This window comes from Martes martes (genome assembly GCF_963455335.1).
Source record: "Martes martes genome assembly, chromosome: 7".
Lineage (NCBI taxonomy): Eukaryota > Metazoa > Chordata > Mammalia > Carnivora > Mustelidae > Martes > Martes martes.
In genome coordinates this window covers 6,709,544-6,735,970 of record NC_137894.1, presented here as the reverse complement: position 1 = coordinate 6,735,970, position 26,427 = coordinate 6,709,544, and the positions used below count along the sequence as shown (strand labels likewise).

The following is a 26,427-nucleotide window of genomic DNA, read 5'->3' as shown; positions in this document are numbered from 1 at the left end:
CGACCGGCCGGCGCCTACCAATGGCTCTGGGTTGCTGGGCCCAGGGTGGGACCGGGCTGGCATGCCCACCCAGCTGGATGTGGTTAGGGGACTGACCTGCCAGCCACCCATTTTGAAACGGGCTGCTGGAATCCATTAACCTACGATTTCCCGTGTCCCTGTCCAGGTAGGTCAGAAACGCTTGGTTGCCACAAGGTATCACCTGGAAAAGGTGAGGCCGATCAAGGTGGGTTCGGGAGAAGTCAGGAGCCTAGTATGTTGGAAGGGGCGAACGTCTGCTTAGTGTTCACAACAAGCCACGCGCAGTGCGAGGTATTCTCACTGAATGATCACATTACCTGAGAAAGACGATCATCTTCCTCTTACAAAGGAGGAAGGTAAAGTTAAGAAAACTTACGAACTGGCTTTGTGCACCGATCTGAGTTCAAACGCCGATCCCACGCCATACAGTGAGTCACCCTAAGCAAGTTAACTAACCTCTCTGTTTTCTCCTCTATAAACTAGGGCTAATGTTGCCTGCCCTACTGGTTTAGATAGAAACGTAAGCTGTGGGCAGGGGTCCTAGCACTGTTTCTCTGCTCAGCCAATAGGGACAGTACTAGTAACTTGTGTAAAAGATTTCAGGATGGAGCAAGCAAGCCTAGTTCAGAGAACGTCTTTTATTTCTCTAAAGGTTTCATTTATTTGCGAGAGAGAGAGAGAGAGAGAGCGCACGCGCTCGTGGGCACGCGCAAGGGGGGATGGGGGCAGGAGGAACAAAGGGAAAGGGAGAAGCCGACTTAGTACTGAGCACAGAGCACCATGCGGGGCTCCATCCCACAACCCCGAGATCATGACCGGACCCAAAATCAAGGGGCGAGAGTCAGAGGCTCAACCCACTACCTAGAGCCTGTCTTTTAAAATAGGGCTGGGAGTCCGCAAGGGTGGAGGAACTTGGGCCCGCCCTCATCCCTCAGCGGAGAACTAGAAACTTCTTGCCAGCTACAAGCCTTCGGCCTGGACGTCCCTTACTCACCACCCCTGAATCATTTCCATTCTTCACTTTGAAAAGAGCCAATTCAGTCCCTCATTTGCATTAACCTAGTTTCAATCCCTGATTTGCATAGAGGCCCTGAATGAGAGCGGTCCTTGCCGCCTTCCTTTGGCCTTTTCCGCTCAGCCCCTTCCTTGTCTTCCTCAGGACGCACGGTGAGGTTTTGGCCTGGGACTGGGTATCCCAAAAGACAGAACTAAATGCCCAACCAAAATTCCTGTTTGCTTCCATTTTCAGTGAATGCCTTCTCGGCTGACACTTGCCCAGGGTCATAAAACAAATTCAAACCCAGGTTTCCTGATTCCCAAGTTCAGTGCTCAGGGGGATTTTTTTTTTTTTTTAAGTGTGGCCACTGAGGCAGGCTCTTCCCTAGGATCTGGAAGTTTTAGGCGTGGGAGCCAAAGAACTCCTTGTCCTATAATGTGCTAAGTCTAGAAGCATGTACGTGGTACAGAAAAGGCACACCAGGAGGTACTCTTGCGGCGAAGTTACCAGGAAAACAAGTCGAAAGAATGGTAATATTTTTTTCCATAGTACCGGCAAAGGTAAAAAATAGAAGTGACTAGAAATCACTTGGGAAGGCAAGGACCAGGAGGGAGCTAAACTTTGAGAGGAGGCTTCTAGTGAGCTGGGTAGTCTGTTTTACGTGTCTTTTACACACACACACACACACACACACACACACATTGGCATTTTCTTCCGAGGGTGCACCAGCATACCTCAAACCACAACTCCTAATCCCCACCTTTCACAACTTACTCTTTCTTCCTCCTACCATTTCTTGGAAGGTGCCCATCCCCTGAAACACAGAGAACATCACCTCTTGGTTCCTGGTGATCTTCTCCCAGAGGATACACTAGAAACAAGTTCTTGGTCATGTTTGGCAGCCAGCGGAAGATTCGGGCTGGCATTCAACAATATTCAGTCATTTTGACCGTAATGCCAAACAAGCTTGCATTCTGTAAAATCACACTCCAAAAATAGCAAGGCTTCTGGGAAAGGGGGGTTAGGGCAGACCACACAGAAACTATGGGATTCTGAGGCCAGAGCACAAATAAAACAGAAGCAAGCCCAGCGACGGAACTGCAGTTAAGCTCCCACTGGCCATGCGCACTGGTCCTTGTGCCTCTACTCCTGGGGCTCACGCTTCTTCCTGACACGCAGAGACTAGTTCCATCAAAATAAAAAACGTGATCCAGGAAGGGACCTTCTTCATCAATTCTGTAAAACAAAGGGGAGGGTGGTGCCTTCCCAGCATCTTCCTTTCCACTCCATTTCCCTAGACAGCCTAACACAGTGGAGACACTAATAGTGATTTTTGAAGCTACTAAACCAGCCACTATTCGTAATAAAGAAAGGCAGTTCTATAAAATTTGCGGCTTTTTTTCTTAAGGTAATTCAATCCGGTCCCTGATCACTTCAAAATATTAATGTTCTGGGGAAAATGTTACAGGAACTAACTTATTTTCTGGTTATCCTGACACCATTTCTCTCTTTACCAATTTTATATGTTATTTCCCACTAAAGAAACAACTTTATACCCAAAGCATCTTAAAAACAGTCATTAAGAGGGGCGCCTGGGTGGCTCAGTGGGTTAAAGCCTCTGCATTCGGCTCAGGTCACGATCCTAGGGTCCTGGGATCGAGCCCCACATCGAGCCCCACATCGGGCTCTCTGCTCAGCAGGGAGCCTGCTTCCCTCTCTCTCTCTCTCTGCCTGCCTCTCTGCCTACTTGTGATCTCTGCCAAATAAATAAATAAAATCTTAAAAAAAAAAACAGTCATTAAGATTCTGGTACCAATTCCAATATGTGAGTTCTTCCCACACACAAAGAAATTCTCAGACACTAGCTGGTTGTCTTATAATTCAGCTCAATCCTGACACCATCTACCTGGAGAGAGCCTCAGATCCAACAAGTTTAGGGCTCGGTCCTACAAGACACACTTCCCCCCCACACGCCCTATGCCCCCAACCCATCAGATGCCAATCACCTGTCCAGGAACCTGTGCTTCTGAACAAGAGGTTCAATCAGAAGCTCCAAGGACCACAATCCCCCCCCCCCAACTAGGGTTCAATGACTTTGCTAGAATGGCTCACAGAACTCGGAGAAACATATTACTTACTAGAATATTAGTTTATTATAAAAGGACCTAACTCAGGAAGAGCCAGATGGAAGAGATCCACAGGGCAAACTGGGGTGGGGGGGAGGGTGCAGAGCTTCCATGCTGTCTTGGAGCATGACACTCTCCCCAAATCTCCAAGGGGTCACCAACTCCAGAAACTCTCTGAACACCCATCCTTTTGGATTTTTATGAAGGCTTCATTTCATGGCAAGACTGACTCCATCATTGGCCACTGGTGATTGAACTCAATCTTTAGCCTCTTCCCTCCCAGATCAGGGGGTTGGACTTGAGTCCTTGAGTCAAGGTTGGCTTCCCTGGCACCCAGCCCCAATCCTTAGGTTACCAAGGGGCTTTCTAAAACTCATCTCATTAACATAATGAAAGACACCCTTGATTGCTCTCAGCACAGGAAATTCCACTCCAATTCCACTCCAATTAGGAGTTTAGTGCAGAGACCAAACATATATTTCTTGCTATATATCACAGTATCACAGTCTTGAAACAGTCTCCACCTCACTCTGATGATTCCTTCTCTTCTAGACTGGAGGTCCTTGAGGCGAATACACACTATAGTTCACATCTACGACTCATCCAAAACCCAGAAAGAGAAATGTACCTCTGGTCCTATGTCTGCCGTCTCCTTGGACCCATGTTTCATTCCCAGGGCAGCCCGACTGCCCATGAAATCAGCAAGCCTCAGCTCGGGGACGTCCCCCCTCTGTAACGAGCAGGTACAGGGGAAGCAGGGCGTATCAGGACCAGGAACCTCAATTTTGATCACAGAAAGCAACTTCCCTGACCCTAAGTGAGAACACAAGGCTACTTCTGAAGCAGAAACAGAAATGCTATTTCACTGGCTTCCATCACATAGGCCAGCTGTCTGAGAGGAAACCAGGAAGCTGGGATCCAGGACGCAGCCGTGCTACCAGAACCACCATCCAGCAAAGATGCAGACGGAGGCATGCCTGAGACTCTCCCTCCCTTCCACTCTTTTAGCAAATGTTCACTGAGTGCCTTCCGCGCCAGGCACTGGGACCAGTGATGACTCAAGCAACACAGGGAGGGATCAAGAGCCCCAGCCCAGAAGCGAGAAATCAGCCTTCTCCTCCCGTACCATGAGTGATGTAAGACTCTTAGCCAAGTCCCATCTGGCCATGATTCCCCCATTTGTAAAATGGAAAGGACAGTCGGACCCTGCTTATTTCACACAACTGTTTCAAAACAGATAGGACTAAATGCTTAAAAGAAAAAAAAAGAATGAAAAAAAGAAAAGAGAAGAAAAGGAAGCACCTGGGTGGCTCAGTCACTTAAGCAACTGCCTTTGGCTCAGGTCATGATCTCGGGGTCCTGGGATGGAGCCCCACACAGACATCTCTGCTCAGAGGGCAATCTGCTTCTCCCTCTCCCTCTGCAACGCCCCCCACTTTGGTGTGCATGCTCTCGCTCACTTTCTCTCATAAAAATAAAATCTTTTTTTAAAAAAAGAGATGAAAATAGGAAGAAATTATTGCCTAGGCTAGGCTGATACACTTTCATGTCAAGTACAAAGGAAGGAAAACACAAAATGGTTAATGACTAAGGAACTACATAGAACTGGTTTCTTTGCATGAGCCTAGGAGCTTTCACAGAACTCAGGGCTTTTAGAAGGTCCATTCATTTCCTTCAGTTCTCTCTCCGGATCCAGGAAGCTGATTCACTGTGAAGCAACGCAATTCAACTATCAGCTTGGAAACAAGGGAAAGACACCCTAAGAGACCGCTCTCTCTGCACAGGGAAAGGCCAGTCATCCTTAAAGAACAATCAGCCGAGACCCACACGATGATAAACTCGTTTATTTCTCTGCATTTAGTTGGCTGCGTGCTGTTCCCTACAAAGATGGGACAAGCACATAATGTCCACAGGCAGCACCACCCATCAGAGGTCCAAGAGAAATCTCCTAACCTGGGCCAGGTACTTGGGTTTCAAATAGTCTCCCAGCTCCTCCTTACAGACCCAGACGTGCTGGCCCTTCTTCCTGGTCTGGGAGAAGTCTCCAGTTACTAGCAGTGCTTTGAAGAAGAATACTTTGGCCCCGAGGCTACTCTCTGTCCGCATTGCTTGAGGGAACTTGAACTTGTAGTGGCCACAGGGGGCATTTCCCAGGAACTTGGCTTCCAAGTTGTTTTCTGAAGGGGAGAGGCGAACAGGGAAGATGAGGATGGACCCACCTGTTTACTCCGGCTCCCCCAGTCAGCAGGGGGCTGAGAGCCATTTCCAGCCTGAGCTGAGAGTGAGGGTTGTTCCCGGAGAGGTTCTCCCCGTCTCCATCCATGGGCTCACGGGCTCCAGATTCACTGGGTCCATCCCGTGTGCCAAGCTACTGCTCTCGGACTGAAGTCAGCGATGCTGTTCAGAGACCACTCGCTGGAGTCAGAGCCCCAGGCTTCTAGACTCAGCCCAGCCACCGGCCATGGTCTGCTGATAAAGGACCAAGACACTCAGTATCTGTAAAGCAAAGCTCATTAGGCTTTCAAGGGGACTGTCATTTGAAAAGCATAAAAAGGACCCAATTTGACTTCTGTGGGGTGAAAACATCATAACCAAAGTTAAAAGACAAAGACAGACGGTTGGATGTTATCTAGCATCTGTAACAAAGGGTTAGCCGCAACCAAGCCATGTCAAAGGAAGGGGGAAAGGACAGATCAGTCATAGCACTTGGGACGCCGCCAGCTAAACAGGAAAAATAAAGCTGGAGTCCACCCACCCCTGTCCTCACTTCAGAACGGATACCACACGGATCAAAGATGGAACAACAGAAATTTCACTTTCATAAAAAGACTGGGTATTCTGGATGATGGTTTCATGGATGTTTAATACTTTCTGAATTTCTTTGTATTTTCAAATTTTTCATTAAGGGGAAAAAAAAAAACACCCAAAAGAATATCAGAAAAAATGTGGGATACTCTCTGTATCATTTTTGAGAGGGAAAGCCCTCACCAAGACACAAAATTTTAAAGACCAATAAGAGAAAAAAGTGTTTATTTACATAAAACTACATCTTTCAACAAGGAAAACGAAGCACAAGAAGTCAAAGACAAATGGCACACTAAGAAAAATATTTTCAACACTCTCCACAAAGGAAGAGTGTCTTCAGGTGTAAGTATGAGAAATCAATGAGGAAAAAGCCAACAAATCTAAAAGAAAAGTGAACTAAGCATATGAACCTAGAGTTCACAAAAAAACAAACACCACTGACCTATAAACTCATTAAAAGATGCTCAATCTTATTAACAATTAAAAAAATATAAATTCAGACATGTCATTATTACTGAAGTCCCAAAACTTTAAGCTGTCCACTGCTTGTCAAGGACAAGAGAAAAATGAGTACCCTCACGCCATCATGGGGGGAGAGGTTAGCGTGAACCGCTATCTTCAGCAAGAGTCACCAGTTTTAATTCTGCGTACCCTTTCAACCAGCGACTCTGCTTCTAGAACCTGAGCCTCCCAGATATGTTTCTCTGTCCGTGTAAGCGAAGATGAGTACACAAGGACGCTCATCACCGCTTATTTGTAAAAACAACAAGACAGGTGAACTGCAGCACACGCATATTATGAGATCTATGCTGGGGTTAGAAAGCATTAAGGTACGGCTTCACACACTCACACAGAGAGATGCTTAAATGCCGCACAGAAGAGAAACGAAGGTATATAGCTGGGCTCCATATGGGGGAGAAAAACCAGATGAAGTATGTATGTGCTTGTAATTTTTAAAAAGATATACCCCCAAAAAATTATTTTTATATGTATATATATATGTAAATATATTTGTGTATATATATATTTATTATACATGTACATATATATATATACCCAAAAAATTAAATAAATAAAAAATAAAAGAATACACCAGAAACTGTGAATGAAGGACGCCTCTAAAACAGGAAAATCACTCCTCACCCTATCTTACATTTGCTAAACACTATTTTAATAGTTTTTTTAACCCTATATAACAAATTGCTTCTCTCAATACTAACAAAAACGAAAACAGAACTGAAGCAAAAATACTATCGGCATCAAAGGAGGAATTGATACGCGAGCTCACCTACAACACAAAATGCCAGCAGGGCGTATCTGTGAATGGTAGAATTATACTGGCAAGTTGCTTTATACCTTCCTGAATTTTCCACTTATTTCACTGAATATTTTTCTATTCTCCTATTTTTTTTATTATGTGGAAAAATTTTTTTCTATTTTTCTATTTTTTTATTATCTGTTTTTCTATTATCTGGAAAAATGGGGTTAAAAAATACAGTTAAATCAAGATGAAAGAAGAAATGGTTCATTACAAACTGAGCAAAGAATCACGAAGAAATACAAGTAGCCAATAAACACATGACAATACAGTCAATCTCACTAACAATCAGGAAAATGCGAATCCCAAAGAGATCATTTTGTTAAAAAGACTCGTCTGTGTGTCGGTGGGGTCGAGACAAATGCGCACTTCTCTCTGCCACTCCTGAAAATGCCCAACGGTACGTGCATTCTGCAGGACAAGTGGGCAAGACCCATGGAAAACGTCAATATGTCCCTCCTTGGCCATTAATTCCACCTCGAGGAATTCCGTCTTGCAGGACTTGGGAAGGGAGGTGCCGGTGGGGAGGAAATAAACAGACTATTACACACACCCACACAGATGTACAGATACACATCTTTACACTTCTTGAGTTCTTCTTTGCCGTTTTAATTATTTTCTATTATTTGCCGTTTTAATAACTCCGCAATAAACGAACACGTTTTATTCGTTATGCTCCTGTTTAATGTCAAAATCTCTTTCGCAGCTTTCCTTTCACATCTATTTATTACAGCGGGAACATTTCAAGGACACTGGGTTCCGCGGTAGAAACCCTTTCCACGTGGCACACGGGAGGGACAGCGGAGCATCCGTCGTGTGTGTGAGGGAAGCTGAGCATCTTAACAGTGATCCCGATGAGAAACCCAGACACCACCTCCTAGGGGACAGCGGAGGCCACGGGAGCACGGCGAAGGTCCCCACCCACTCCATCCTGTCTCGCTCCCACTCTCGCAGGCCACACAGGCCCCTTGTGGGCAAGGAGCAAGGGGGCACACAGCGGCCGCTGCTATCTTAGCAGGCGCTTGTGCTGGTGACAGGGCCAACGGAGCAGCATTGATCCTGCCAAATCTACATGCCCAATAAACATTCCGCGAGCATCTACTGTGAGCCAGGCACTTTGCGGAGAGCTGGGATGATGGGGAGGAACAGAGGCTGTCCGGACCTTAAGGGAGTCAGAATTCTAGCTGGGAGGAGAAATGTGCCAATACACCAATTACCAGGCACTGCGGTAAGTGAAAGAGGTGCTCTCCCCTGGAACATGAGCTCCCACGGAGCAGGGGCGGCGTCCTGTTCATCACTGTGACCCCACTGCCTGTGCGGTGTCCAGCAAATGGGAGGCTCAGAGTAAATGTTCACTGCGGGTAAATAAAGACTCACAAATGCTATGGGAACCTAGAGGGAGGAGTAGCTCTGTCTACCTGGAGGCTTGGAGAAGGTTCCAGCACAGAATGTATAAGGTACAAGCTGAGTCTTCAAAACGGAGTCGTCAGACCAAGGAGGAGCAAACCGTTCCCGTCAGAGGCCAGCATGCCACAAAAGAGACGCACGAACAACTACATTACTGGAGGAATGCAGAAGGTCTGCTAGGTTGAACTCAGACTATACGTCAGTGTGCGGCCGGACGGAAGACTGGGAAGCTCAGGACCGGAGCAAACGGATTTGTAGGCCGTGCTCAAAACTCTGAACTTCTATGGGAAACCCTTTAGGCAGAGACGCGACAGGGGATGTGTCTGAAAACTCACTCTGGCAGCACTGAGGGGCACGACATGAAGGCAAAAGGGAACTTATTTGGCACCTACTTCAAAGGTCCAGCGCCGTGGTTTTCAACCACTGTGACTTCACTTCCCAGGCAGTATCTGGCCATGTCTAGGGACAATTTTGGTTGTTACACTAGGGGGAGTGGAGATGGGCCAGCGCCACTGTCACCTAGTGGGCACAGGCCAGAGATGCAGCCAGCCATCCCACAATGCTCAGGGCAGCCCCCACAAAGAATTACCTGGCCCCATATGTCAACAGTGCCAAGGATGAGAAAACCTAATCTGGCAAAAGGGTGATAGCTAATGCTGTGGGAATAAAAAAAGAAATATTTAGAACAGACCAGGCGGGACTTGAGAACTTCAGGATATCAGAATGAGATCACGAGATCCTGAGGTTTCTAGTTGGGTAAATGCGTTGTCAGGCCAGTAAGCAAGGCTGCGGGGACAAGAAGAGGCACCGGCTGCGAGTGGTAGGACTGTCAATTTTGAGAGTACACACCGATTTGTCAATCTCAACAAAGGACAGGGAGAGCACGGGGATGGCGCCTGCCAGCCTACCTCCCCAGACGGTACTGCAGCAGACCCCGAGATGTGTGCTGAACCGAATGCTTGCCCCTCAAGCCAACCATTTTAAGATAAGCAAGTAAGCCTCTTTCATTGAAAGTCTAGGAGGCACCTTCCAGCTGGCTGCCCACTCTGGGCCCCGGTGCAGAACCTAAATAAGAGCAGAAAGAGCTTTATCAGGGATAACAGATTGTCAAATACTGAGTCACCAAGATGTCTTCCTCAAAATGACACCAGACAGCCAAGAAATGAAAAATGTCCTCCTTTTCAAAGAGATACTCAAAATTCGAAATCAATTTTAGAAGGCAGTGGATTACCTAGACAGAGATGTTCTGAAGACCAAGTACTTCCTCAGCATCTGAAGTATGGGCTAAAGAGAAATCATGAGTGACGGGTCATATTCCATATATGAAAGAACTAAACACACTTTCAAGTTCTCAGTACAATATGTTGCTTTAAAAAAAAAAAGGGGTAACTCTATGCAGAGCAGATCAGGAAAAGATCCATCCTATGCAGAGGCGAAATAAAATCCACTTCCTCAAGTAATCCATAAAGTAATCAAAAACACGAGAAAAGATAAAACCAAACAGCAAATCATGATCATTTCTACGAACAATAAATAACGAAGCTTTCAGTGGTGTTAAAACTGAAAAACACTTTACTGCAAATACTGATGGTTGGAAATCCTGTCTGAACTGTTAGTTCTGCTAGTGTTCCAGAGCCAGAAATGCCACTAACGGGAAGGTAAGTAGGACCCATGGAGTCAGCAGGACCCACGATGGCTACCCGTGACAATAAAATATCTTACGATCATGGGCTCAAGGGAAGATGTGGGCCAATTAAACCCGAAAAAGTACTAGAATTATCTACTCCTATGGAATATGCAGAACTGTGGAAACCTGGAAATGAAAGTTCTGTACTTTGTCGGGAAGACAAGGCTGACTGAGCAGAAACTGAAGCTCTCCATCCTTCAGGTACGACAGCAGCTGCTCAACGAGGCAGCCACAAAGGGCCCCTAAGCAGCAGTGACCTGCTCAAAGAGAGACACGGGAGGAGGAAGGACCTAAAACACTCTTAAGTTCTGCACAGGAGGTGAAGGCCCAACAAGAGGGTCTCTTCAACCAATCCACAGCTTCGCCAACCTCCCCGGGCTTGGAACTAAGACCAAGCAGAGTCTTCATGAAGAAAGGAGCCACTGACTACAACTTCCAGATCAAAACCTGTTGATAGACCTCCTGCTTTCCTTTCAGAAGCAGCAGCCGCTGTGGTGGATATTATTACTTGGTGAATGAAAAAGTAGATTGGCGGCGGGGGGGGGGGGGGGGGGGGGGACTCAACCCACACAAAGGATGGGAAAAAAATACTGAGTTCAATAAAACACATATTTTTTATAAGTGAAAGAATTATTTTTTCTACCATCAATAAGACCCATGTGCTATATTAGAAAGAAAGAAAGAAAGAGAAAAGAAGAGAAAGAAAAGAAAATTTAAAAATCTCAGTGGGACAAAGACTCTCATCTGACCTAAAATTTTTTCTAGGTGAAATTTTTATAGATATCAAAGTTCCCATTAACGACCCACCTCCAATCCTTCCAGCCATCATCACAAGCCAGTCTGCAAATTCCATGGCTGAGTGTGAAAGGAGTCTTGTGAGGTTCGGAGAGAGGCAGAGAACTCACCTGAGAGCGTGGCCAGGGTTCGTTCCGCTGTTCCTCGGAGGGTCTCCCCGGGCTGCCACTCTGCCTGGGGAAGCATCCAAACATCCTGGTCTCCAAGCTTCTCTTTGACCAACAGAACAAGGTTCCTGTCTAGCTTCCGGTGCAGGGAAGTTCGATCATTCTTTTTATCGGCTTCTATGAAGAAAAGGGGATCAGAGAAGACAAAAAGACTGTGATCTGCCAGAACCAAGGAGAACGGTTTTATAGTCTTCCTTTAAGGTAGAGCTACAACCTTTACCATCTTAAAATCAAATTACGACCCTGACCCATCTCTCTAATTCAGACCTCTTTCAGGGTAGAGTGTCACAATTTTAAGAAAACGACAATGTAAGAAGAGAAAACCAAAAGCTGAACTTCTCCTTTGAAGAGCACTACCTTGCGTAGGTACTTTGAGCCTTTGGAAAAGAAGCTATACCCACACTACTTCAAACACTACGACTTCACTCGTTTGGACACTATTACTGACTTAACTTGGCCCCACATTCTCTGTTCTTTGGTCTTCATCTGAGATAAGAGAACTCAATCCTCTGCTTTGGGAGAGATTTCAGATGACACACAGAAAACTAGCGGGAAAGGCTTGATTTTCCCCCCACTGTCACCCCCACACTAGGAAGTAAACTCAGACACATTCATGAAGTTCCACTGAGAAAGAACAGGTCATCCCAACACCCTTACCTCCCACTCAAAAATAACACCGGCCTTTAAAAATTATATTCAGCTGGAAATGAGGAACAGGGAAAAGACTTTCTTCTTCTCCCACCTGAAAGAAGTTTTGCAACCATTTGCTACTTAAAATACAAAGCAGGGGCTAAGCAAAGGTCCTTTGTCTGAAAACCAAAATACCCCCCGTTTCCTTTTCTCTTGCTGGCCTGAAAAGACCACAAACCTGTTATACGAGCTCCAGGTTTGAACTGTAGGAACTTCTGCTCCCACGCATCTTCCAAATCCTGCGCCAGCAGTATATTCTGCTCATCTTCTTCTTCATCATACACGTCAGCTTTCTTCTTTGCCAGTTGCTGGGCTTCATCTAAAGCACGAAGCTCATGGTCTGAATACAAACTTCTCTCTACTTCAATCTGAGAAAATTAAAAGGACAAAAAAAAAAACAAAAACAAAAACAAAACAAAACAGGCAAGAATAGAAAACAGAGCTATAGCACACTTGACATACCACCCAGCAAAACCAGACATACAATTAAAACACCAAAGGAAAATAAAAAGAAAGAAAAACAGTCATCTGCACTTTGGGCTTGAGTTACATTTGCTAAAATGTTAGAATGTGATTGGAGGTCAAGCTGCTACAAAGAACAGAGAACTGGGATAGGCACCGCCTGCCCACTTAACCACACTCCAGCCCTGTCAGCCCTTGATCTCACCACAGACTTTCCTGCCTCAAGGAGTTTACAGATGCTGTTCCCTCTTCCTAGAATGTTTTCCCTCATGCTCTTCTCCTAAGAGATTGCTACGCATCCTTCAGATTTCAATTTAAATACCACTTTCTTTGGGAGGTATTTCTTGACACCAGCCACAAAATCAAATTAGATGTCCCAGTTAAAATCTTTTATAGTACTCTGTGTCTTCCTTTATTACATTTACCAGGGTCTGCAGTTTTACGGTCATGTGATTATTTGGTTATTGACCCGCCCACCTCCACTAGACTGAACACTCTGAGAACCAAAGGCTTATCTGTCTTACTCCTCCCTAGCACTTAGCACAGTGTCTATACAAAATAGGCGATAAATGATTATCTATAAATGATTAATCAACTATTTGCAGAATAAGTTAATGAGCCAAGTAAAAAGCAGGAAGTGAAGTTTAGAGCTCCCAGCAGCCAACACAAAAAACATCTCAGATTCTAAGGAAACAAACTTCAATCACTGTCTATGGGGATTTAAGCCCCTCGCAGCCCCCACACTGAATATTTGCCCCTGTTTCCTCACTCGCCCCTCACACACAGACTTTATCACAGTCTCCTTATATGTGTGCCCGCTATAGTCTCCTAAAACATATCAGACTCTAAATTTCAGACATTCAGACTACCTGCGATAGGAACGAAGCCGTCTTGCTCAGCACCGCGTACCTACTATATTCAGTGAGAAAGAAAAGAAACTCTAAAGAGTTGCCTGGCGTGACAACAAAGAATCCCAATGAAAACAAACTTTTACTGAACACCTTTATGTACCAAACCAATCCAGTAAGGTAGGTACCGTTGCGCAGGTTGAGTACGCTGAAGTTCAGAGAGGCGAAGTGACTTGCCCAAGGTCACTGAGACTGGTGCCGGAGTCGGGATCGAACCCTGGCCCACGTGCTTCTCTTGGTTCCCCAACAGCACCTTGAAGCCGCTAGCCGCACTTCAATCCTACCTGCTGTAGTAGAGCCGCCATCTCTTCCTGCAACGGGGTCAGCGGCTTCGAGACCAGCGGTGGCCGCTGCAGGCACACCGCGCCCAAAAGGCGCCATGGAGACCCGCTGATCGAGGGTGCAGCCGCAAGGGTTAGGCTGCGAGAACCCAGGCTACCGGCCCAGAGTCTCTCGAACCGCCACCAGCCCTTCGCCACCCCAAACAGAGACTGCCTTACGGGCGCCGCCATTCTTCTGCCCTCCCACAATGTACCGCGGCTCCCTGCGGGGTCCTGGGCCAATCCCATGCTCCCACAAGGCAGCGCGGGAGCGGCAGGCGGAAGAGATCTGTCCCGGGAACTACCAGAACGAACCACTCCAATATGGAGGGGTAGGCGAAGAAGTTTAGGGGAAAAGGAAGAAACTTCCAGTTAGCACTCGAAACAACAATTATTGCAGAGCATTTAAGTGGGAATAAAAAATCTTTAATGGGCCTCAAGGAGAGGAATGAAACGATTTTCCTTGTACGCCCCCCCCCACGAGCGCTCGAGGTGCTGGTGCCGCTCCAGCTGCGCCGACCTCCGAGGTCGCCGCGGACGGAAGCTGACGGGGGTCAATCCAAGTCATGCAGGTGGTACGAAAGACGGGGTCTTGGCTCTTGCGGTCTTGGGGTTGGCCACCGACGCCCAGGTAAGAATGATCACCACCCCCTCCCCGACCGCACAGTCATCCCCGCGACTGCGCTCCTGCCTGTGTCCTTGAGCCGCCTGGACCTCACCGAGCTTTCCCTCCCCGCAGGGTCGTGGCCGGGGCGCCAGCCTCCACCATCCACACCGGCGCCCAGCTGCTGCAAGACGCGGCCGCCAAGCAGGAGGTTGAGGAGAAGGCGGCGGCGGGGGCGGCGGCTCCGAGCCGCAGCAGCTTCAGGTGAGGGCCTCTTAAGCCCAGCCCTCGGGACATCGGCACCGCCGTCCGGAGCCCAACAACCAGTGAATTCTCAACTCTGCCACTTGGCGTCTTTGGGACCCTAATGCAGATTAGCCTCTGAGCCCCAGCTTTCTCGTCTACAAATGGAGAGGATGCCGAGGGAGTTTGCGAGGATCAAATGAGATGAGCCTTGGCACAAAGTGGGCGCTCTGTGAACAGTTAGATGAATGAATGAGTTAATGTCAGAGGTGTATAGTAAATGTCACCTTTTTCCCTCTGAGGGGTGTCACGGCAGATTAACAACTTTCCCTAAGCCTTGGATATAAAATGGGAGTTGGGGGATCAGGGAGTGCTACACTGTGGTATAGATTATTGAGTTGGGGCAGGGTGGTTTTTGTGCTCACCCCTAGGGACCGGCCCCTTGCTTTCCATCAGTGCTGCTACCCCTATGTTCATTCGCATCCATTCAACAAATGTTTACTGAAAACCTGTTTGGTGCCAGGTACTGTGCTAGGTGCTGGGAGTACAAATACAAAAGATCATTCTTTCCCCATGAGTAGGTCACAGGCTACAGAGGAAGACAGTCATGCAAGCGTTTTCGGCATAATCTGGTCCGTAGTGTGCTGGAGTAAGAACTGGTTGTTAGGAAGTATGAAGGAATGAGTGTCTCACTCCTGAGGAAGTCAGGCAAGACTGCCAGGAAGATAATGTGGAGCTAAAAACTGAATTGAACGGGAGTTAAGCTGGACGACATGAAAGGGATAATTTTAGGCAAAGCTAATATTCTGTGTAAAGGCATGCAGTATGAAAGCGCGTGGTATATTCAGGTGTGTGCGTGATGGCAGATGAGACCAGCAAAAGAAGGAATCAGAAGGCTGAGGGTCTTATCTGTAACAGTGCGGCTTTCCGACTCTTCCCGCTGTAGACAGTGGGGAGCTGCTGAAACAATTCAAGCCAAGATCCTGTTGGGGTCATTCAACAATGTCAGGCACTGTTTAAGGCATTAGGGACACATCAGTGACCATACACCCCCAAAACCCTGCCCCCGTAGAACTTAAATTCTAGTGGATGGGGGGGCAGTAAAGAGAGAACATATAAAACATGAGGGTATGACAGATGGTGAGAGTGTGTCTGTCTAGGGTTTGGGAGGAATACGAGGTCAGTGTGGAGTGATGGGGATGGGTGGTGCAGCCGACACCTGGGGCTGCATCTGTTCTGGCTCGTAGGACCTCGTGAGGACTCCAGCTTTGACTCTGAGTGAGATGGAAACCCATTGGAGAATTTTGAATAGAGACTTGAAATGATGTTGCTTCATTTTAAAGAGTCCCTTTGGCTGCCGTGTCGATATCACAGTGCAGAGAAGGAAGGATGCAAGCTGGGAGACATCTTCCAAGCAGTTAGATTTTTGAAACAATCCAGGCAGGAAATGATGGTGGCCTGGACCAGGATGACAGCTTTCTGCGTAGGACATACAGAAAGTGGGACCAACAGGATGTGTTCGTGCAAGGTGTGAGAAAAGGAGAGGAAGGAAGGAACACTAAAATTTTTGGCCTAAGCAGCTGGAAAGGTGGAGTCGTCATTTCCTAAGATTGCAAAGGCTGCAGGAACTTGGCTTTGCTCAGTTAACATCCAGTGGAGGTACATTGTCGGCTTTTGGAAATGGGGTTCAGGGGACTGATTGGGGCTAGAGACACACATTCGATTCATCATACAGATGATGCTTAAAACCACAAGACTGTACAAGATCATCGAGACAGTAAGTGTAGATCAAGAGGAGCAGTCCAAGGACTGAACCCTAGAACGCTCTAACATTTAGAAATTTAGGAGATGGGGGGAGATCATCAAAAGAGACAAAGAAGGAAATTCCTGAGAGTAAGAAAACCGAGAGGGATTTTTTTTTTTTTTTTAATGTAGTTCAAAGCTGGAGAGATCAGCTGTGTCAGATGTTTTCTGAGAAGTTACCGGGCTGATGATGGAACTGCTCATTGGATTTAACATAGTGAGTTGGCCGATGACCTTGCCTAGAGCATTTCTGGCAGAATAATAGGGCTAAAGTCTGATTGGGGTGGGTTCTAGGAGAATAGAAGACAGAAAGAAACATCAAGTGTAGTCAGTTCTTTGAGGGGGAGTAGAGAAGTGGGCAATAGCTCAGGGAGGCTTTGAGATAAAGAGGGTTTTGTTTGTTTTTAGGTTGGGGAATTGAGGGCATGTTTTGCTGAGGGGAATGATACAGGGTGGAAACATCGCCCACATTGCCGGAGTGATGTCCTTGAGAGGCAAACGCAGGTGGAGCATCACAAGAGGAGAAAAGGCAAAGATTGTGGGCACAGATGTTTGGTAGTGGAAGCTGGGAGAAACTGATTGCTTGTATTGCTCTGCGAAGGTCATCAGCTGGCCGTGAGGAGACAGGAAGGAGGTAAGAGGCTTCAGGAGACAAAGGAAGGCATAAAGTAGTCATCCGGGAGACTGGAAGGATGATTGAATCGGGGACATGCGTACAGTGCTGAGGGCCCACTTGATGTCAGAAGTCATTAAAATAAAGCAGTAGTTCTCAGCTGGGGCAGTTTGGCCTCCAAGAGGACTTCCAGCAAGATCTGCAGGCATTTTTGGTTGTTACAGCGCAGGGCAGTGGAGGGACAGCTAGTGGGTAGAGGCCAAGAATGCTGCCGCAAGGCACAGGCCAGCCCCTCACCACCACGAATTATCTTGCCCAACATGTCAGTAGTGCTGAAGTTGAGAAACCATGATATGTAGAGAGACCAGTCGACACTGGCGTGGATTTTTCTCTAGCCAGCTGCACAGAAGCATGCCCAGGCTCGACGTGGCTGGAGGGATGGATTCAGCCAGGGTTAGGGTTTGCCAGGAAGGTACGATGAAATAAGAGGAGGCAGAGGACTGAGGGGGTATGCAAGGGAGTGATGATAATGATTGGTTATGAAATTTACTGGAGGCCAGGAGAGAAGTGAGGGCCTGGGGGTGGGCAGGGAAAGTGAACCAGCGGGAGGGTCGGGGGGCTGGGAAGGGTTCCTGGAGTAGGGGTCGCATGGGTGTGCCTGAAGATGGGTAGCCTGAGTGTGCTGCTTAAAATCAAGGTCATGAGGAGGTTGCAGACCTGGCAATGACAAAGGCCAGGTATGACCACAGGAGGAAGTAGCAGGCCAGGATAGAGGACACAGGATCACTGGAGAAAGAGGTCAAGAAACAGAACCCATATGGTTGGAAGGATCTTGTGGAAGCCACACGTATAATTATGACAGGAGTGGTGAGCCAGGAGCTCTCATCGCTGCATTTTTCTACATTTATTTGCATTGTTAAACAGTCATCTCTAGCCACAATTAGAAAGTGGGTTGCAGACCGTGCAGCCAGGCTTTCTTTATCTGGGAGTGGAACTAGAGCAGACCCGGCCCAGGTCCCAGCGTCTGGCGCACTGTCAGGGGCCATTCGGGGTGGTCTCCCTCCCTCCTGTGCCTGAGCTGCTTGCGGTAGAAATCAGCCTTCCCTTTTAGGCCTTCAGCAGCAGAGAGCAGAGACTGTTTTCAGTACTCAGCCCTTCCGTTTTCCTGACTGTGAGCACGGGTATGAAAAGGCAGCAGACCCCCAGGGCTTTGTCTTTGTCTGGGCTTCCCCTGGGGGAACCACTCGCTCACTTGTACTTGAACCTGCTCGGTTTCGGTTTCGAGGCCTGATCTTGTCCGTGCCTTCAATTAAGTGGTTCAAGTTCCAAGTCCTCCTGAGTTCAAAACCCTTGCTGTATATGAAGGCATGATATTAGTATGGTCAGACTTTAGTAGGCTTAGTTCTCGGACCCCCTGAGTCAGGAGGGGAAATGATCCGTGGGGAATTGATGTGCTCTCAGAGCCTCATCCGCTCTCCATCTTGGCTTGTAGGTTGAAAAGCCAGCAGCCTGCTAAGGGCCCAGTCATCTCTACATCAGGCCTAGCAGGGAGGAACACACTTATAACTCTTAAAGACCATTTGGGTATTTTCTGTTTTGTTTTTGAAAAACATCTCTAGGAAAGCAGGTGGGGCTTGGCACCAGGATAGCGCTCTTATAATATTTTCTGAACCGCAGTCTGTTGAATTTCAGGAGGCGTGGGGAGGTACAAACATGGGTCTGGTCCATGCATAGAGATAGGACGCGACAGCAGGCTTACTCGTGTCTGGAATGTTGAAGGACAACCCTGTGTTTGAGTGAAAGGAAGCACAGCGTGGCAGACTGGGCTTTGAACTGAGGCAGGTCTCCTAGGCACAAAGTCTGGCTTCCCTTGCTGACCCTGTTCTCCTATTTGTGCCTCAGTTTCTCCACCTGCACACTGACCTAGAGGTAGCCAGAGGACAGATTAGCCCGAGATAGAGAAAGATCTTGAACTTCACATAATGTCTAGATCAGTGTTCTCAACCCTGGGTTCGCATCTGGTTCACTGGGGATATTTTAGGAATAGATTCTCGGGCCCCATCCAGAAGTGAGGCATCGGGATTGAGCATCAGAACCACGAGATTCTGCTGTTCAGCCAGCACAGAATGCTACTGGTCTAGGATAGAGATTGGCAAACTGGGTCCCTACCCAAATCTGGCCAGGTGCCTGGTTTTTTGTAAATACCGTTTTACGGAAACATAGTCAAAATAGTCACACCCATTAATTTACTGTTGTCTGTGGCTGTCTTTGCACTTGAGGCAAAACTGCCTAGTTGCGACAAAGACTCCGTCGCCAGCAAACCCTAAAGTATTTACTATCTGGCCCTTTATAGGAAAGGCTTGCTGACTTCTATCATGGGGGATACTGGATTTTTTTTTTATAGTAATGATACTACAAATATTATTAAAGTTATTTTGTTCTTTTTTATAAAATAGTCAAGATATCTTCTGAAACCAGAAATAGAGGTTTGACTTTATTTTTTAATTTTTTTAGTTGCAGAAAGAGTGGCGCATAGAGAATTGAAAATAGTGATCTGAATGTACCAGAAGGGACACAGGAAGGTAGGGAGGGTGGATTAAATGCTCTTTTTCTCCTAGCAGAAAGTCACTAGGTGTGTCCATAGTCGACACTCGAGGAAAGACTGCCTCAGCGCAGTGTCCGTGGGAACAGCAGTAGCTCCAGGTGGACGGGGGACAGCTGCCCCGGGAGCAGGTCTGGGGTGCAGGGGCTTTTGGTTTTCACTGACTTGAAAAAAATCGGGAGTTCCCTAAAGTGTTTCTTTAATTACAGCATTTACCCTCCAGTTCCAGGACAGGAGAGCCCTCTGAGGTGGGCAGGGAAGAAATTCGAGGAGATCCCAATCGCACACATCAAAGCATCCTACAACAAGTAAGAGGAAGGAGCACCTGGGAAGGTCTCGGGGCAGGGAGTGGGCTTTCTTCCCCTTCTTGGGGGAGGGCAAGCCCAGGGTGCTGCGTTCTGCATGGTAGTGTTGATGCAGGGGTCCCCCGGCACCCCTCCTCCTCATTTTGGGAAACCACCTCTGTCTTTGTAAAGTTTCTTCAGATTTCATGAAAACGTGAACTAGGTTGGGCAGATCCTAGTGTTAAGCTTTCTCGGCCTGCCTTAGGACTAGTATTTCCTGGTTCTCTGAAGTCAGAGAGAGTGGTTATTAGGGTGCGTGTGTTAAGTGTTACGGGTACTGGGGAACAGGATGGGTGCGTTATACGTGAGACAGGTGGCTTAAGAGTCTGTGATTTACTGACAGACTCACCAAAATGTAAATCTGCAGCTAAGTATTGTCCCTTGGAAGCGACTTTGGGTGACAGTGCCCTGACCTCCAACCTCGAAGGGCTATGCAGAGTCGTGATTTAATGTGTGACTTCCAGATGAGTGTCGGGGCCTTCCCAGCTGTGTGTTGGCAACAGAAACCTTGCTGACCTCAGGGACAACTTTGCAGATCAGCCCCCACTGTGAGCTGGGCTCAGCCTGACCAGGAAGCGATTCAGAGAACCGTACAGGGGACTGTTGGTCGGGGATGGCGTGTGGGTGCAGCTGAGATGCCATAGGATTCGTCCAGCATTCATGTGATAAGCTCAAAATGAGAGAAACTGGGTTTCTTTTTCTTCCCTTCTCAGGCTGATAAGGACACAGGGTAGCATGCTCTGTAAAAGCGCCCATGGCCTACCCCATGTGTCTCTATTGAAGTTGTGTCGGGGACAAGCAGTTCTCCTGCGCTTCTTTTCAGCACAGAAAACCCAGGAGCCCTGCCAGGGGGAAAGGGCAGTCATAGCCAGGCCGACAAGCCGATGGTCTGGACCTGGGATCACCCACCGGCCTCCCCGGAGCTGCTTCTCCATCTCCCTCTTTACTGGGAGTCCGAAGGGAGCTCCTCAGACCAGAAGATAGAGAGACATTGGCCAAGGGGAAATGAACAGCATATCTAAGTATTTCTTTTTTTTTAAAAGATTTTATTTATTTATTTGACAGAGAGAGATCACAAGTAGGCAGAGAGGCAGGCAGAGAGAGAGAGGAGGAAGCAGGCTCCCTGCTGAGCAGAGAGCCTGACGTGGAACTCGATCCCCGGACCCTGAAATCATGACCTGAGCCGAAGGCAGCGGCTTAACCCACTGAGCCACCCAGGCGCCCCTATCTAAGTATTTCTTAAAGTCAGTTGGGGATGACTAGAAAAGTTTCACTTAAAAAAAGCTTTTTGATCGTGAAACAGAGTGTCATTAGCGTTAAAATGATCCAATAGGGACTATTGCTCACTTTTTTTAGGTATGAGAATGGTTTTATGGGATTTTTTTAAGTCATCATCTTTTAGAAATGTATACTGAAATATTTACTGATGAAATGATGGGTCTGGGATTTGCTTCAAAACAACCCATTGTGGGGGAAGAAGGGAGTGGAAACAGAGTTCATAGATGAGACTAAATTGGATTGGAGCTAATAATTCCTGAAGCTGGGTGATGGGTCCATGGGTGTTCATATCCTCTTCTGTTCATTTTTGGGTATATTTGAAACTTTGCCTAACGAAAGCCTTCTTTTTTTTAATTAATGACCTGATGTGAAACATCTAACTTCTTAGGAAAAGAAGCCCAACATGGGTATCAAATCTAATTTAGACACTAGGAGGGAAACGTGCCACCCTTCTCCTGGGTGACATTTAACCACTCCGAATTCTGCAGCTTGTCCTAGCTCAGACCCCTAAAACAAAATACCACAAACAGGGGGCTTAAACAACGGACGTAGATTCCTCACAGTTCTGGAAGCTGGACACAGGGAGCCAGCGTGGGGTGTGGGGGGGTTCTGGTGAGAATTCCTCTGAGTTTCAGGGAACCGGCTTCACATTGTGTCCTCTCGTGCTGGAAGGGGCGAGAGAGCTCTCTGGGGCCCCATCAGCCCCATCACCTACTCACCTCCCAGAGACATGACTTTTGGGGGGACACAAGCATGCAGTCCCTAACGGAGCGGTCCTCAGATGATATGACGTGTCTGTTTTTGATGAGGCTTAGGGGGTGATTCTGACCTTTCCTGACACCTCCTGAAGGAGCTCAAAAGGCATTCATTGGAGAAGCTTAAAGGGAAAGCAGCCAAGGGCCTTTTTCTTTCTTACTTGGTCTTGCAAGGGCCTGGCTTAGCGCTCTTACTGCCCTGACCAGTCATTATGTCCTGCACCCCTCCCTGCCTCCCCAGCACACAGATCCAGGTGGTCTCCGCCGCTCACCAGCCCCTCGCCCGCACTTCCTGTGGCACAGAGGGATTCCGGAATGCCAAGAAGGCCACGGGCATCGCCGCACAAACAGCAGGCATAGCCGCCGCCGTGGTAAGTGTGTGTTCTTTCTGGCTCCCTCTGTGGTGTGTCCCGCTTTCTGCCTGGCTCATCGCTGTGAGGAAGATTCTCCTCGAAGTCGTTCAGAAGCAGTGGTGTCTGACAACTCCTGTTCGCTACTCCAACCTTGTGCAGTCTAAGAGGTCTGTCTCTCTCTTTCTCTCATGCAATACCGATTTCACTGTGAGCTATTGCAGACCTTTCTAGAGCAAATTGGCAGTATGCTCCTTTTAGTATATTTACTGACCATCTGCTGTATACCAGACACTTTATGTTCATTACCTTAAATCCTCAAGACGCTCAGTATTACCCATGTCTTTGAGAGCCAGGTAAGGTCCAGAGCGTGACTTGCTTTGAGTCATTGGCCTGGGGGCCCGGCCTGTGTACGGTCTGCCATGGAGCCCGCTTTACGGAGGTTCACACTTTGCCAAACCAGAAGTACTTTCTGAAGGAAAACCTTGGCCTTCAAACAAAGCCCGATGCCCCAAAATATTATTTGCTGTATATTAATGATCATCAAAATATAGTATGGATTGTATACACTTAAAATGTCAGTCTTAACAGTGGCTTCTGTGTGTTTTCCAGACTTTCTGTAATGAACTGCTTTTATAATCAAGAAAGAAAATTTGAAATGATAACACTTAAAATTCTCAGTAATTTAAAATGCTAACAGTTTTTTTTTCCCCCAGTGGTAACGCTTTTTAAGTGGGTTATTTAAGCGAGGCCTTAAAATTCTGCCTTTACTGAGAAAAATGTGAGCGATGTTCGGGAATCTCCATCAGGTGGCAGTGCTGCCCTGAGTTCACAGGGGACACAGGCGGCTGTAAATCTAGAGTTGGACACGTTCCCATTCCGTGCTCTGCTGGTGTCTGCCCTGCACCGCGATCATCTGTCCTTTGCTGCCTTCCCTGTTCGCTGCCTGGTTACGTATGTGGGTGCCTTTTCCCCCCAGCACTAACCACTTGCTCCTCCTCTCCAGAAAGCTGCAGGCAAGGGCGTGACCCACGTCCGAGTGGTGGTGAAGGGCCTGGGCCCAGGGCGCTTGGTAAGTGGCCGGGAGGCTCTGCGGCATGCGCACTTCCTTAGTGAGAGAAACGGGGCTTGAGCACAGAGTCAGGAGAGGGGAAGAACCCTCTCCTCGAATTCCAGGACTGCTTGAGTTTCTGTCTGATCTTCTAACCCACTGAGCTTCTCAGAAGCAAGCCCAGGTAACCGAGTCTAATTCATCAGATGCTTACGGCGTGCCTGCTGCATGTCAGGCACTGGGCATGGGAAGGTGCTTCATGGGGGCTGTCACAGTGGGTACCCCAGTACAGACTGGTGGGTCCAGCTGGTAAAGCTCCTGCCCAGGGTGCTGGGAGGCCACTGGGTATATCCTCAAAGAGGTGACATCCGTACTGATTTTCCAAGAACAGCAAGGCATTAGCTAGGTGTGCAGGGAGGGAGGGGACGTTCCAGGCAGAGGACACTACAAAAGGGTAGTGCTTAAGGTGTGTTGGGGTTTACAGGTGGTCCCAGTTTTCAGATCATAAAGCACAAGGTGGGAAGTGACAGGTGCTCCTGGAGAAAGGGACAGCCGTGAGGACGCAGTGAAGGAAGGGGTTTGGTTGGGAGTCCCTGGGGAGGGAACACAGGACCGTAGGGAGCAGAGCCCCCATCCCGTCCCTCTCCAAGCCCTGCCTGCACGTGCTGGGTCATTGTGTCTGGGACCGTGGCATTCTGCTGTTCCTTCTCCTTGCAGTCTGCCATCAAGGGACTCACCATGGGGGGCCTGGAAGTGATCTCAATCACGGACAACACCCCCATCCCGCACAACGGCTGCCGCCCCAGGAAGGCTCGGAGGCTGTGACGGAAAGGAAGCCTGTCCCTGAACTGTCCTCAAGGCCCACCTGCAGCTGGACGTCGTGGAAGGCACACTGTCGGAGCTCCTCCCAGAGCCAGGCTCTCTGGAGAACCCTCAGGGAGCAAGGGGGAGCTTTACCCCCTCGCGTGGTGGCCTTGCTTGTTCCTTCAACTGGAGACCGGTGTCCAGAAGGGACTCGAGAGGACCCCCAGGGCAGCTGCAGCCCAGACTCCGCAACCAGTAAACGCTGCCTCTGCTCTGCAGAAATAAAACGCTTTCTACCACCTGTAGTCACCTGTGAGGTTTCTGCCTGCCGAGTTACAAACAGTAATCCTGCTGACTTCTGAGGGTGAGGTGACTGTGAACGGAGGCGTGAGACCCCAGGCAGAGAGGGGGGAACATACGCACGAGCCACTTCTTACCTAACAGCCTCCTCCCTGCTCCCAGGTGTTTCCTTTCGGGCCCCAAATGGAGAGTTTCTTGCCTCCTCCCTCTGGAGTGCTCTGGTGGTGGAAATTCCACCATTAGCAGGCATATTTAAAGTTCGTGCCAGCGGTGTGGGAGGACTGCCTGAGCTCCCTCGCGGTGACCTCTTCCCCTGTGCTGGGGGACTTGAGCAGTCCCCGCACCTGAGATCCAGGGACCCCGAAGGGGGGGGAGGGAGAGGGGAATAAGACAGGATTCTCTCGAAAACTGGCTGGATGGAGGGACACGCAGGAGCAGTAGTTGGTGTGGAGCCGGGATGATGGGGACACAAGGGGGCTCAGCCTGGGAGCCCCAGGCAGGACTAGCCTCTGAGCTCCCTGGATACCACACGGGAACCAAAGGCGAGGGTTCTAGAGACTTAACAGGAGGGACCCCGCCTCCTTGGGCAGAAAGGGCCAGAACTGAGAGCATCACAGGAAGGAGCAGGCACATCCACAGGAGCGCCCTTCCTCCCACATGAGCAGAGAGGCTGCCAGTCCACATCTGGGCCCAGCCGGCTGGGCAGTGCGATCGGCCTGGACTCCAGGGACTTCATCTACAGGTGCCCTTTTAGACAGGAAAGCAGCTGGGTTATGCAGGGTTGGAGCGGGGAAGGACCACAACTTAGGCATGAACTTGAAAGGGAAATGTCTCCCTACTGTCTTCTCCTGTCCTCGGCAGGACCTGTGAAGTTTCACTTGTGATCTCTGACTAAAGAAACCCAGCTGGGGGCGTCTGGGTGGCTCAGTGGGTTAAGCCTCTACCTTCAGCTCAGGTCATGATCTCAGGGTCCTGGGATCGAGTCCCACATCGGGCTCTCTGCTTGGCGGGGAGCCTGTTTCCCCCTTGCTTCCCCCTCTCTCTCTGCCTGCCTCTCTGCCTACTTGTGATCTCACTCTGTCAAATAAATAAATAAAATCTTTAAAAAAAAAACAACCCAGCTGGAAGCCTGTCGGGTTAAGGCCATTACTGGAAGGAGTTCCGCTGTCTCACCATCAAACTAACCCGTAAACATGATTCATGAAAAAACATGAGCGCTCACTCACACGGCTCCCGAGAACCACTTCACGATTTGATATGGTTTAGCCTTTATGGGGTCGACAGAGGACAGTCGGACAGTTTTATCAGGCAGGGCCCAAGCAAGATGGTTCCAAAGGTTGAGAAGGTTCCAAAGGTTTTCTCTACAGAGGTGTGAGCAGGGTTGAGAGAATAAACAGAGCACTCAAGGACTAGCCAGAGCAGGAAGCCATCCCCCCTATATCCCCACTACAGGAGCAGGAACAGTTCCCAGAACTGGGCCACGAGGCCAAACCCTGGCCTGGCTGAGAAAGGAAGGAAATGCCTTGACTGTTCCCACCCTCCAATCACCTGCAGGTGTCCCGGCGGCCGAACCCAGAAGCCAGAAGGGAGGGGAGCAGGTCCTGCTGGGTCAGCCTCCCAGGCCACAGAATGGTGGCCTCTGTCATTCCTGAAACCCTCCATACACTGTAGTGTTAGAAAATGTTCTTTAATTTACGGGAGGGCTTTGAAACGGAAGGGAATGCTCAAGCATGGACAGGACTCTGGGAGCCGTACAAGATCAACGGTCTCAGGCCCAGAAGCAGATGCCGGGCACCTCCGCCAGTGCCCACGGTCAAGGTGCTGGAGAACACACACTGCCTTATGGTGAACTCTTGGTGCCATGTCCAGGCTCCGAGCGGCCAGTGAGGCCGGGGTGCTCTGAAACTATTGCCTCTCCCTCATTAGGTCTTAGTCCGTCCCAGGGAAAACAGGTACATTCGCCGGCCCCTGACCCAC

At 48.6% G+C, this 26,427-nt stretch overlaps 2 protein-coding genes across 3 annotated transcripts; one reads left to right on the top strand and one right to left on the bottom strand.

Annotated features, from left to right (window-relative positions):
- Positions 1-4,968: 4,968 nt before the first annotated feature.
- MRPL46 (mitochondrial ribosomal protein L46) lies at positions 4,969-13,926 on the bottom strand. Its single transcript, XM_080809409.1, has 4 exons — positions 13,668-13,926; positions 12,192-12,381; positions 11,267-11,440; positions 4,969-5,321 (listed from the first exon to the last, which is right to left on the bottom strand). The coding sequence occupies exons 1-4, from the start codon at positions 13,893-13,895 to the stop codon at positions 5,071-5,073; spliced, it is 843 nt and encodes a 280-aa protein (XP_080665535.1). The 5' UTR covers positions 13,896-13,926; the 3' UTR covers positions 4,969-5,070.
- Positions 13,927-13,979: 53 nt separating this feature from the next.
- Positions 13,980-25,552, top strand: MRPS11 (mitochondrial ribosomal protein S11). 2 transcript variants are annotated; one of them, XM_080808164.1, is made up of 6 exons: positions 13,980-14,334; positions 14,443-14,571; positions 19,792-19,876; positions 22,187-22,316; positions 23,302-23,367; positions 24,064-24,454. In XM_080808164.1, the coding sequence occupies exons 1-6, from the start codon at positions 14,133-14,135 to the stop codon at positions 24,169-24,171; spliced, it is 720 nt and encodes a 239-aa protein (XP_080664290.1). In that variant the 5' UTR covers positions 13,980-14,132; the 3' UTR covers positions 24,172-24,454. The 2 variants fall into 2 exon arrangements, with proteins under 2 accessions (XP_080664290.1, XP_080664291.1); XM_080808165.1 differs by having other exon boundaries at positions 13,988-14,334; positions 19,778-19,876; positions 24,064-25,552.
- Positions 25,553-26,427: the final 875 nt, after the last annotated feature.

Excerpts from the sequence above, each read along its gene's own strand:
- MRPL46 (XM_080809409.1), bottom strand. The coding sequence starts at position 13,895 with ATGGCGGCGCCCGTAAGGCAGTCTCTGTTTGGGGTGGCGAAGGGCTGG. Across the intron at positions 11,441-12,191 it reads ACCTGGAGCTCGTATAACAG|AAGCCGATAAAAAGAATGAT; the intron begins GTTTGTGGTCTT and ends TTTTCTTCATAG. Across the intron at positions 5,322-11,266 it reads AACCCTGGCCACGCTCTCAG|AAAACAACTTGGAAGCCAAG; the intron begins GTGAGTTCTCTG and ends TCTCCCCTTCAG.
- MRPS11 (XM_080808164.1), top strand. The coding sequence starts at position 14,133 with ATGGGCCTCAAGGAGAGGAATGAAACGATTTTCCTTGTACGCCCCCCC. Across the intron at positions 14,572-19,791 it reads CCGAGCCGCAGCAGCTTCAG|TTCCAGGACAGGAGAGCCCT; the intron begins GTGAGGGCCTCT and ends TTTACCCTCCAG. Across the intron at positions 23,368-24,063 it reads GCCTGGGCCCAGGGCGCTTG|TCTGCCATCAAGGGACTCAC; the intron begins GTAAGTGGCCGG and ends TTCTCCTTGCAG.